Consider the following 12,839-nt stretch of genomic DNA (forward strand, 5'->3'; position numbering starts at 1 on the left):
CCTGGTGGCCTGTCTCTACTGCTGCCAGACCACTGGACCATACACCCCATTTCCCGACATCCTCGCCTGTGTGTTAGCTCACACTGTTCTCTGCACCACTGCTGCCTGGTGGGGTTTTACCCCATCCCAATCCCACCTCCCATGTGGGAGAAACACACTCAATAACCGGTCCCCACAACTGCCAGAAGGGACCCTCAAACTCTCCATGGGGTCCACCTCACTCAGAGTCAAACCACAGTCATTCCGATGATGGCCAGGAGCCCTGTCATCTCTCTGGGCTCAGTTCCACCTGCCCTCTGTCACTCGATGCACTCTAGCCACACAGCCTAGACATGCCAAGCAGGCTCTGATCTCAGGGCCTTTGCACGTGTTGCACTCTGCCTGAAAGCATTTCACAGACGTCCGCCACCCCAGGCATTGCACAAATGTCCCCTCCTCAGTGAGGCTGTCCCTGGCCACTGTCAGCTGATACTGCAGGCCCTCCCCAGCCCTGACACTGCTTCTCCCGCCTCTCCTTAGGTTTTCCTCCTTAGCACAATCGCGTGCAACCACGCCAGGTGCTAACATATTCATCGTGATCTTCCTCTGTCTTCCTGGCCAGAAAGAAATCACCGGGGGGGCGGGAATTGCCATCTGTGTTACTCACTGCTACATCCCTGATGCCCAGGGCACACAGTGGTGCTCTAAAAATATTTTGTGAATTAATTGGTCAGTATAATAACTGATGATGTTTTCTGCGCAGATGATGAGTCCTTCCACCCCAGGCGTGAGGGTCACTCCCAGTAGGAGCCCCAAGCACAGCCTAACTTCTTGGGCCACAAGGACCTTCAGGCCCAGGCCAGCTTCCTGCCCCCGCCCCACCCTGCCTTGAAGACCACAGGTCAGGCTTGCCTTGTACAGGGAGATGCTGCAGGTGTCGTTGTCCTCAGCCCCACAGGTCTCACCCTCTTTGGCTCCCAGGACGCCGGCCATGCAGCTCTTCTCTTGCAAGTAGGAGACACAGCAGTGCCTCTGGGCTGTCCTGCAACAGAGGGGGTAACTCAGCCCCCAATCGCCCACCCCATCCTCCGAGAGTGGAAAGTGAGTGAGGCTCAGAGGAGGGAAGCCCTGCACAAGGTCCACAGCAAGGGAGCTGGTGCAGGTGGCAGAGCCGGCACAACCTCCATGGGGTTGCATGGGTTTCATTTCTTGGCTTAACCAAGAAGATGCAGGCCTGGGTCCCACTGGACTCGGAGATGTGTGTTCCTGACCTCAGAGAGAGCAGCTGGCATCAGAGTCCCCACCCCCACAACGGTCGGGGAGGACAGAGAGACCCAATCCCAGAAAAGGCTGGCAGGTCAGCCTGGAGGAGCACAGCCTCCAGGTCCCTGGTCACTGCCTGCCAGTCACTGTTCAGCTGCCTGGGGCAGAGGTGGCTGACGAATCGGGTACAGAGGCCAGAGCCAGGACAGGGTGGCGGGGATTACAGGGGACAGGGCTCAGCACCCCCTGAGGTGGGGCACATCCACAAGAGGGATGCAAGCATACACTAGGACCGCTTAGCCCCAAACTCCAGGAGTCCCAGTGCTGCATGCTCTAACTCCTAAGTTGCCCCATATTGGTAGAATGGCTGAAGGGAAAGACAAGGTTAGAAGATAAATTTTTTTTACAGGAAGCAGAGTGGTCTGGACATTGGGAAACATGGGGTCTAATCCAGGCCATGCTGCCAGTGAGCTGTGTGGCTTTGAGTGAATCACACTGCCTCTCTGAACTTTATCTTTCTTATTTGAAAAAATGAGTAGGTTAGATGGGGTCCCTGGAAAAAAAGAAAGCATGAGCAGCTGACCAAGAGCTCTCCTGGGCCTCGAAAAGGGAAGGCATGGGGATAAAGGATTGCTTTGCTGCGGTATCAGAGTCAGAAGAAACAACCAGCACAGCAGCAAGGGAGCACAGTGAGAGGCCAGCCTCCTGAAGACCCAAGGGTAGCAAAGCGGAGAAAGGAAGAGGGCAGAGGAGAGAAAGCCTGAGGGGCATGAGTGTGGCAGCAACCGCAGCATGTGGTGAGGGGAGCACCCAACTATTCCTAGGGGATAGCACTCCTTTAAAACTTGTTTCAAATTATACATTCCTTGGATCTTGCTCACTAGACCAGCTACCAATTTATGTGGCTGGTTTGTTCCTAGGATCAGTCTTGAACTTTCCACCCCTGGAGAAAGCCTGGCCAGATGGTGCACGGCAGCCACACCCAATCCCCTTCATGCCCCAGAGGCCTGTGAAGGTGCACTCTCTCTGGGCTGCCTGGGGTCCTAGGCAAGCAGGGTTCTGGAGAAGGCAAATGGGCAGCTCTGCCTGCTCCAGGGAGCCCACCCTACCTGCAGACGTTGCCCTCCATGCCGCTCTCAGGGATCTCCAGGCACTCGTCATTGTCGATGGCCCACTGCTGTCCGGCTGCACAGCAAGTCTCGATCAGGTCCTTGGTGGAGCCTGTGGATAGCAACATGAGGCACAGTCACCATTCAGAGGTCACCAAGTCCAGCAGATATGCAGTGGCCTGTCCAGGTCTCCTTTACTGGGCAGGCAAACTCACCCACCACTGTTGTGCATGGTGGTCGCTAACAGCTCACAACACAACTGTCTTTGGTGAACTGGCTGTGAGGTGGAGTCCTCCCTGTGGGGGCTGGGAGGAGCCCAGCCAATAACAGGCTAACATGGGGCTAGAGCTCAGCCCCCACTCTCAAAGCAGCCAGTTCTGTGGGGGCCACTCACACTCTAGAGCCCCCACAGGGTCAGACCTCACGCGGGCCACAGCTTTGTCCACCTCTCAACCCTCGCTCCTCAGAGAGTTTCTCCTGAGAGGTCTCCCCAAATGAACCAACACATGCACAAGACCCCCCAACTCAGGCTCTGCTTCTAAGGAACCCAACCTAAGATGCTAAGACAGGACAAGAGATAAGAAAACAGCAGCAGTGGCAGCAAGGGAAGTTTAAGCTCATCCAGGAAATTCACGGAAGGTTCATGTTGAATACACACTTGACCTCTGGGACAACACAGCAGTTTCTTCCACCTCTGCAACCCCTAAGACAGCAAGAGCAGCCCCTCCTCCTCCTCCTGAGCCTACTCAGCCTGAAGACAGCGAGGATGAAGATCTTTATGATGGTCCACTTCCACTGCATGAATAGTAAACATATTTTCTCTTATGATTTTCTTAATAACATTTTCTTTTCTCAAGCTTACTTTACTATAAGAATACAGAATATATGCTGGGTGCAGTGGCTCACGCCTGTAATCCCAGCACTTTGAGAAGCCGAGGCGGGCAGATTACAAGATCAGGAGTTCAAGACCAGCCTGGCCACCATGGTGAAACCCCGTCTCTACTAAAAATACAAAAACTAGCCAGGCACAGTGGCAGGCACCTGTAATCCCAGCTACTCAGGAGGCTGAGGCAGGAGAATTGCTTAAACCCAGGAGGCGGAGGTTGTAGTGAGCCGAGATTGTGCCACTACACTCCAGCCTGGGTGACAGAGCAAGACTCTGTCTTGGGGAAAAAAACAAACAAACAAACAACAAGAAAAGAATACAGAATATAGTCAGCCGGGCACGGTGGCTCACGCTTGTAATCCCAGCACTTTGGGGGGCCTAGGCAGGAGGATCACCTGAGGTCAGGAGTTCGAGACCAGCCTGACTAACATGGAGAAACTCCATCTCTACTAAAAATACAAAAAATTAGCCGGGCATGGTGGCACATGCCTGTAATCCCAGCTACTCGGGAGGCTGAGGCAGGAGAATCACTTGAACCTGGGAGGCGGAGGTTGTGGTGAGCCGAGATCACTCCATTGCACTCCAGCCTGGGCAATAAGAGTGAAACTCCATCTCAAAAAAAAAAAAAAAAAAAAAAATACAGTATATAATACATATAACATATAAAATATGTGTTAACTATTTGTGCTATCAGCAAGACTTCCTGTCAACAGTCAGCTATTAGTTAAGTTTTTGAGGAGTCAAAAGTTACACGTGGATTCTTGACTGTTAGTGGGGTCAGCACCCCTCACTCCTGAGTTGTTCAAGGTTCAACTGTATTTGTGACTGGGGAGGTTGGAAGGAGTCAAGGGTAGGGGAGAATGTCTTAAAACTCAAAGGCATAAGCTATAGGTTACAAAAATTAATGAATTTGATTACCCCAAAATTCAAATATGTATAACAAAGAACTCCATGTACACATATAATAGACTGCTGACATATTAAGAGATGTTTCTGGAATGTCCAAAACTGACAAGGAATTGCCATCTACAAAACATAATAAACTCCTGAAAATTAACAAGAAAAAAAGAACTCCAAAGTAAAATACTCCTTAGGCCAGATGTGGTGGTTCACGCCTATATCCCAGCATTTTGGGAGGCTAAGGTGGGTTCATCACTTGAGCTCAGGAGTTCGAGACCAGCCTGGACAACATGGCGAAACTCCAACTCCACAAAAAGCCCAGCTACTCGGGAAGCTGGGGTGTGAGGATTGCTTGAGCCCAGGGATGGGGAGGGGGGTTGGAGGTTGCAGTGAGCTGAGATGGAGCCACTGCACTCCAGCCTGGGCGACAGAATGAGACTCTGATCAAAAAATAATAATAAAATATCCATTAAACTAGAAATATAAGAAAGAGTGAGAAATGCCACGCAGAGGTGGGGACCTCCTTTTCTCCCTTAGTGCTGTATTCCTCTACACTGCTGCATGTCCGTGTGTCTCGGGTGGGAGTGGAGACTGCGGCCAGCTGGAGAGATGTGGCACCACTTATACAGTTAAGCACACGCATCATCGAGGACCCAGACACTCTGCTCCTGGTGTCTGTGCCAGGGAAGTCCTCACCACAGCCCATAAGACAACCAGAACAAGGATGCCCATGTGAAGTGTTATTTGTGGAAGGGGGTTGGGGACAGCCTGGGTATCCACCACTTGGGGGGAAGATGAGGAAAATCTGGGGCCATGCTACATGGAGGAGCTGTCTGAAACAACAGACTGGATACACACACAGCAGTATGAGCTGGACACACAGACACACAGAAGTGTGGAGGAACACAGCACTAAGGGAGAAAAGGAAGAAACCAAATCAGTTCTACTATACAAATTTAAACTATCACACATCAAATAACAATGCAGACTTCGCAAGAACACATGACAGCAAAAAACACACTGATGAGATGAAACTGTCAGCTATGCAGATGGAGGTGGTGGATGGGAATGGAAAAAGAAGATGAAAGGAAATAAAATATTAATATATAAATAAAACAAGAGAGAGCCTCGCAAAGAGGATAATAAGAGCCATGCCAAGAAATGAGAAGTGTAATTAACCCAAGCGTTTGCCCCTGAGGTCTGAAGTGACATTCCTAAGTCAAGTTTACACAGAATGCCTAGACATTCGTGCTGAGGACAACAAGTAACAGATGAGTGCCTCTGAGCCTGATGGGCCTGGGTCCACATCTCAGCGTTATCACTGACAGCCGCTTCTCCTCCCTACAGACTCAGTGTCCTTCTCTGCATGAGGACTGAATGGCTGTGTAGGTGCTAAGGCCCACAAAGCCCTCTAAATGTCCTGAGCAGTTCACGTAAGGGCACAGGGCTGAGGGACAGATGCTGTGAAGGACGGCACCTGCACACTCCAGCAGGAGCAAGAGCTCACTGAGGGTCATCGGCTGCATCGCCTTAGCAGGCACGGCAAGTTACCAAGCTTTCCTAAGTTTTCATTCCTTTTCCGTAAAACAGGGAAAACAGCTTCCATCACAACCTGTTACTGTTCTGCTCTGAGGCACCGAGAGGAATGAGAACTGATGTCTACCAGAAGCACATAGCAAACACCATATTCAGTGGGGAAACATTAGACACATCCGCCACTGAATTATTAAATATTACAAAAATAATGCCCATGGGCCATGCTACTGTATAGCATTGTCCTGGAGATACCAGCAAATGCAGTAAAACAAGAAAAAAGGAGGCCAGCTCAGAAATAATACCACACATCTACAACCATCTGATCTTTGACAAACCTGACAAAAACAAGCAATGGGGAAAGGATTCCCTATTTAATAAACGGTGCTGGGAAAACTGGCTAGCCATATGTAGAAAGCTAAAACTGGATCCCTTCCTTACACCTTATACAAAAATTAATTCAAGATGGATTAAAGACTTAAATGTCAGACCTAAAACCACAAAAACCCTAGAAAAAAACCTAGGCAATACCATTCAGGACATAGGCATGGGCAAGGACTTCACGTCTGAAACACCAAAAGCAATGACAACAAAAGCCAAAATTGACAAATGGGATCTCATTAAACTCAAGAGCTTCTGCACAGCAAAAGAAGCCACCATCACAGTGAACAGGCAACCTACAGAATGGGAGAAAATTTTTGCAATCTACTCATCTAACAAAAGGCTAATATCCAGAATCTACAAAGAACTTAAACAAATTTACAAGAAAAAATCAAACAACCCCATCAAAAAGTGGGCTAAGGATATGAACAGACACTTCTCAAAAGAAGACATTTATGCAGCCAAAAAACACATGAAAAAATGCTCATCATCACTGGCCATCAGAGAAATGCAAATCAAAACCACAATGAGATACCATCTCACACCAGTTAGAATGGCCATCATTAAAAAGTCAGGAAACAACAGGTGCTGGAGAGGATGTGGAGAAATAGGAACACTTTTACACTGTTAGTGGGACTGTAAACTAGTTCAACCATTGTGGAAGACAGTATGGCAATTCCTCAGGGATCCAGAACTAGAAATACCATTTGACCCAGCCATCCCATTACTGGGTATATACCCAAAGGATTATAGATCATGCTGCTATAAAGACACATGCACACGTATATTTATTGCAGCACTATTCACAATAGCAAAGACTTGGTACCAACCCAAATGTCCATCGATGATAGACTGGATTAAGAAAATGTGGCACATATACACCATGGACTACTATGCAGCCATAAAAAAGGATGAGTTCATGTCCTTTGTAGGGTCATGGATGAAGCTGGAAACCATCATTCTGAGGAAATTATTGCAAGGACAGAAAACCAAACACCGCATGTTCTCATTCATAGGTGGGAACTGAACAATGAGCACACTTGGACACAGGGTGGGGGACATTACACACCAGGGCCTGTCGTGGGGTGGGTGGAGGGGGGAGGGATAGCATTAGGAGATATACCTAATGTAAATGACAAGTTAACAGGTGCAGCACACCAACATGGCACATGTATACATATGTAACAAACCTGCCTGTTGTGCACAGGTACCCTAGAACTTAAAGTATTAAAAAAAAAAAAAGAAAGAAGGAAAAAAGGAGGCCAAGCGTGGTGGCTCACACCTGTAATCCCAGCACTTTGAGAGGCTGAGACATGTGGATCACGAGGTCAGGAGCTCAAGACCAGCCTAGCCAACATAATGAAACCTCGTCTCTGCTAAAAATACAAAAAAATTAGCCAGGCTTGGTGGCGTGCACCTGTAATCCCAGCTACTCGGGAGGCTGAGGCAAGAAAATTGCTTGAACCCAGGAGGCGGAGGTTGCAGTGAGCCAAGATCACACCACTGCACTCCAGCCTGGGCGACAGAGCAAGACCCGTCTTGAAAAAAAAAAAGAAAAAGAAAGAAAGAAAAAAGGGCCAAAGAAATAATAGAAGAAACAACAGTCATTATTAGCAGATGTTATGGTTTCATCTTCCTAGACAATCCAAGAGAATCAAAACTCACAAAGTATTAGAATTAATACAATTAACAATAATTACTGTAATACAATAGCCAAAAACAAAAACAACACACTCAAATTAGTGGCTTTCCTATACCCCGTAACAATTAAATAGAAAAGTTAATAGGAAAAAATTCCCATTCAAAAGAGAAACAAACCTAGAAATAAATCTACAGTAAACATGCTTGATTCACATGAAGAAGAAAATCTGATTGTCTAATGGGTATAACTTACACTTTATTCAAAATACATACCATGTGTCTAATATGTACCTTAAAAATGTCAATTCTCCTCTACTTACTCTACAACTTCAATGCGATTCCAACCAAAGCAAAATGTAACTGTCACAGAATTTGTCATGTTAATTCTAAAATTCATCCAAAAAAAGAAATGCTTAAGAATACCCGAGAACATTTCTGAAAAATAAGAACAGAGAAGGTAGACTTTCTAGAACTAACAGTACCCGAATACACTTCAAAGTTCTAATAATCAAAACAAGAAGACAAGGAGCTCAATGGAAGAGAAAAGACTTCAGAAACAGACCTATATGCATATAAGAATTGAATATATGATGAAGGTGGCATTCAAACTTAGCAGGGAAAGAATTTAATACATGATGCTGGGACCCACATCACACCATACACGAAAGTAAGTTCCAAATCTATAAAGGCAGGATTAGAATAAAATTTACAAAGATAATTTTAGAAAAAAGAGAATCTTCTTCAGAAATAAAATCCATAGCCTGTAATCCCAGAACTCTGGGAGGCTGAAGCAGGAGGATCACTTGAGGCCAATAGTTTGAGACTAGCCTGAACAACATAGTGTTACCGTCTCTCAAAAAGAAAAAATGTAACCAGGCATGGTGGTACATGCCTGCATTCCCAGCTACTCAGGAGCCCGAGGGGAAGGGACTGCTTGAGCCCAGGAGACAGAGGCTTCAGTGAGCCATGCTTGTGCCATCGCACTCCAACCTGGGTGACTGGGTAAGACCTTGTCTCAAACAAACAAATAAATAACCCTCTCACAGCAGTCAGCACTGTGAGAGCCTCTTGTTGATGAGTTTACTTTCTCAGTCCTCTGTTTCCTCCTTTGCAATGTCAGCTCCCAGAGGGTAGGTCTCTTATCTGTCTTCCTCACAGCCATATCCCAGCCCCTGGCACCTGGTGGGTGTTCAATGAGTATTTGCTGAATGAATCTAGGAGACCCTGGGCAACTGAGAGGCACTGTGTCGGAGGCCGGGATCAGTGCTCACCGTCTGAATGGAACATGGCTCAGACATGTCTGTCCCAGGACTCAGGAGCACTGGGTGCCAGGCAGAGTCCTGCCTCCACCTCCCAGGATGCCACAGTCCTGACTTGAGTCTCTGTGGCCACTGAGAGTGATACCACCATTCAATGTCTCATCCCCTCTTGTTACACTCTGGGCATGTGGGAGACTCTCCTTATTTGAATACTTCTGGTGACAGGAGGCGACTCTGCCCAGGCAGCTTATCCTCTCTTCTGCACAGCTCAGACTCACAACATTTTTCTACAGGACCGAATCCTTCCTCCCTAAACTTCTTCCAAGATTGCTTTACAGAGATTATGGTCCCTGGCTGTTAGCCAGATGACATCATTGGGATGCCCAATGAGGATAACAGTAACAGCTGAAATATAGCAGTGCTAGCAACCAGCCAGGCAGGGTCCCAGCACACGAACCTCACAGTTACTAATAGTAAGAACTGTTAGCATTCCTATTTCACAGATGAGCTGGGGAATTAGAAATCCCAGGCAGAGTGACTACCCTTAACAAAAATGCATTGTAGTCAGGTGATGGACACCCTCAACACCCTGATGTGATCACTGTGAATCACATACATGTCACAGAATTTCACATGTACCTGCCCCATAAATGTGTACAAATGGCCAGGTGCAGTGGCTCACACCTGTGATCCCAGCACTTTGGGAGGCCGAGGTGGGCAGATCACCTGAGGTCAGGAGTTTGAGACCAACCTGGCCAACATGGCGAAAACCCGTGTCTACTAAAAGTACAAAAATTAGCTGGGCATGGTGGTGGGCACCTGTAATCCCAGCTACTCAGGAGGCTGAGGCAGGAGAATCGCTTGAACCCGTGAGGCAGAGGTTGCAGTGAGCCAAGATCATGCCACTGCACTCCAGCCTGGGCAACAAGAACAAGACTCCGTCTCAAAAAAAAAAAAAAAGTACAAATTTTAAAAAGAAGTCGCAAGCCTCAATTTCCCCTCTTACTCTCCTTTCTCCAGGCCTGAACTTCCCCATGTCTGTCGCACAGGTGACCTGATGCAGCCGATCCTGAAGGTCCTCTCTGGGACTCTAACCATCACCAGCCCAAGAGGTGGCTCTGCTTTCGTGGGTGTTGAATGGTGCTCTCTGCCTGTTCCTCCTTGATCAGGTGCCAGGTTTCCCCCCATTCTCTCCTGGTCACCTTCCTTCTCAAACAAAGCTCAGGAGCTGTGACCCTTATGCTGGGAGGGCCACCCAGTTGCAGCAGGAGGGGAAATTGTGCAGGTACCATGAGTGGCATTGCCAGGTGCCATCCAAAATGTGGGAGGCAGAGCCAGGCAAAGCCCAACAAGATGAGTGAGTACCCCTCATCTCATGTCCAGAGGCCCCAGCCCTCCACCCTGATTCTCCAAGGCTCCGCCCAGCAGCCACCTCCTCTCCTCTAGGTCTCCTTCTGAGACCACCTCTCACAGGTCCCCTAGCCCCTGCCTGGTGCTCTCTCTCTCTCTGTGTCGTGTTTTTTAAGTTCCGGAGCACCAGACTTTTGGAGTCTCAGCCCTGGGGCTTCTTCTCTTCTCTAACACACCCTGGCCTGGCTGATCTCATCTCTAAGCTTCCAATGCCACCTTCCTCTTGCCCCCGCCCCCCATGTCACATGCACATGCCCACAGCTGGCCAAGAAACCACCCCAGATGTCTCCCTGGTATTTCCCCAGCTGGAATTTGCTCAGCTCCGGATTTTCCCAAGCCACCCCCTCCCTGGGTCTTCCTATGTCAACAAAGGCCCTACCATCCTCAGGACTCTCCCAGGCCAATCCCCCATCCCCCACCTCCCTCCAATCTATCACTCACAGGGCCACCTCCAAAGGCATCCAAGTCCACCAGCCACCCCCTCCTCCACCACCCCCTCCTGCCCTCCTTGCTTCCACTTCTGTCACCCTCCAGCCCATCACCCACAGGGCTATAGAATGACTGTCCACAAATACAAATCAGATTGGATCACTCCTGTGCCTATGGCCCCCCAAGGTCCCCAGTTTCCTTACAAAGTCCTACACAGTGGGGCCCTGCCCGCCTCCCCTCCTGACCTCCTTTCTCTGACTCACTCTCCCACTCGCTCTCTCTACTCAGGAGCTCCTCAGACTCAGTCTTGCCCCAGGGCCTTGGCATTTGCCATGCTGCCTGCCTGGAATCTTCCACCTCTCCCTGTGCCATCTGCTGCCCCCATTCTCTATGGGGCAGGCTCCTTCTCTTTCTGGGGGTCTCTCCTCCTCAGAGAGGGTCTCCCTAACTTCCATATCTAAACTAACTCCTACTCAACCCTCATCACATCATCTTACCTAGTCTTCCTCACAATGCCCTGGCCTTCCACATCCATGAGTCATCTTGGGGAGCCTTGGGCTCCACAGATCCCACGGAAAAGCCACTGCCCCACAGGATAAAGTGCCTCTCTCTGGAGTGAGACTCAGGGCCTTCACAGCACAGCCCAGACTCAGCTCCCAGCCACATGCACCTTCTCTTGTTCTATGCCTTTGCACACGCTGTTCCATGCTGGGATGCCCTTCTTCTACCTTGGCCAACTGGCAAGTATCCAACTACCCATCCCTCATGAGCCAGTCCAAATGTGACTCCCTGCCTGTCTGTCTGTCCAGCAGGCTCTGTCTGGCACCCAGGAAAAGCAGCTCCCTCCTCTGACTTCACTCATGTCCTTCCACCACGATGTCCCTGTCAGGTGGCAGGCTGTCCCAACCACCAGATTGGGAGGGTCTCATGGGCCAAGAATCAGCCTAATCATTTCAGGGTCTCCAGTGCCAAGCACACAGCACAGACTGGGTCCCTGGTAAAATCTGGGGCTGGGTGAAATACTTCAGGCTCTTGGTGTATATCATCTCATGTAAAGCTCACATCAACAACAAGAGGTCGGTGGGATGATCTCCCTGTCCCAGAGGTGTAAAAAGAGGTTCTAAGAGTTTAAGAGAGGGAGCCCAGGGGCACAGCCTTAGGGAAATGACAAGGAAGAACGCAAACCCTTACTGGCCGCCTCCCCTTACACCACTTCTATGTAGCAGATGCTACCAGGGTCACAAGATGAGCACAGGTGTGTCCTTCCACCGCTGGAAGCACAGGTGTGTGGCTGGGCCACCACTCACTGGCTGGGGCACTTGGGCAAGTCACTCAGCTTCTGAGCCTCCATTTCCTTGCTTGTAAAATGGGCAAGTAACTCTCCCCGCCCACATTTCACAAGTGGGAACGTAAGATTCAGTGCGTGGCAAATAGCTGGTATTCAGTAAACACAGCCTCCTGTCTCCTGGCACATACAAGATGCTTGGTGACTACTTTCCAAGTTAATTAACAAAGGGGCAGACAAATCCATGGAAGGATTAGCAACCATCCCTTCAGCAGCAGAAGCTGGTGCAGCCTTCAGCCACGCCTACCCTGCCTCCTCTTTCCTCTGGCTTTTCGAGAATTCTCCATTTCTGTCCACTTTGCTACTTTGCAGGAGCTCAGGCCGAGGGGTAGGAATGTCTTCCCCACCTGCTGGCTCTCAGCAGCACTGTGGAAAGAGAGACGCAGGTGCTCTCCCACTCTGACAGCCCAGCCTCGACTCAGAGGTTCTCTCTGGCCTCCTGGGATTGGCAGTGACATGGCCCAGCAACATCCCAGCTTCAGAACACACTGCCACAGTTGACTTCACAGCATCAGGGCTCTGGGCCTGGCAGCAGGGTGTGCACAACCCTTGCCCAGCAGAAACCCCGCTGTTCCCACGCCGAGTGGCACAGAGCAGGTCCACTTTGGAAAACCACTCACTGTCCCCTGGTAAAGCAGAAGGCGCCACACCCACGACCCTGAGTATTCCGGTGGTCTCCAGGTGGTTTCCAAGTGCCCACAAAT

General features: G+C 49.4%; 1 protein-coding gene across 2 annotated transcripts in view; it reads right to left on the reverse strand.

The window, feature by feature from the left end:
* Positions 1 to 12,839, reverse strand: part of FBLN2 (fibulin 2) — a 93,051-nt gene that overhangs the window by 27,656 nt on the left and 52,556 nt on the right. For both annotated transcript variants that reach the window (XM_055259925.2, XM_055259923.2), the window contains exons 3-4: positions 2,352 to 2,463; positions 892 to 1,021 (exon numbers count right to left, since the gene is read on the reverse strand). In XM_055259925.2, the coding sequence (XP_055115900.2) occupies positions 892 to 1,021; positions 2,352 to 2,463 (242 nt within the window). The remainder of the gene's footprint in view (positions 1 to 891; positions 1,022 to 2,351; positions 2,464 to 12,839) is intronic.

Source organism: Symphalangus syndactylus, chromosome 21 (assembly GCF_028878055.3).
Source record: "Symphalangus syndactylus isolate Jambi chromosome 21, NHGRI_mSymSyn1-v2.1_pri, whole genome shotgun sequence".
NCBI classification, from domain to species: Eukaryota; Metazoa; Chordata; class Mammalia; order Primates; family Hylobatidae; genus Symphalangus; species Symphalangus syndactylus.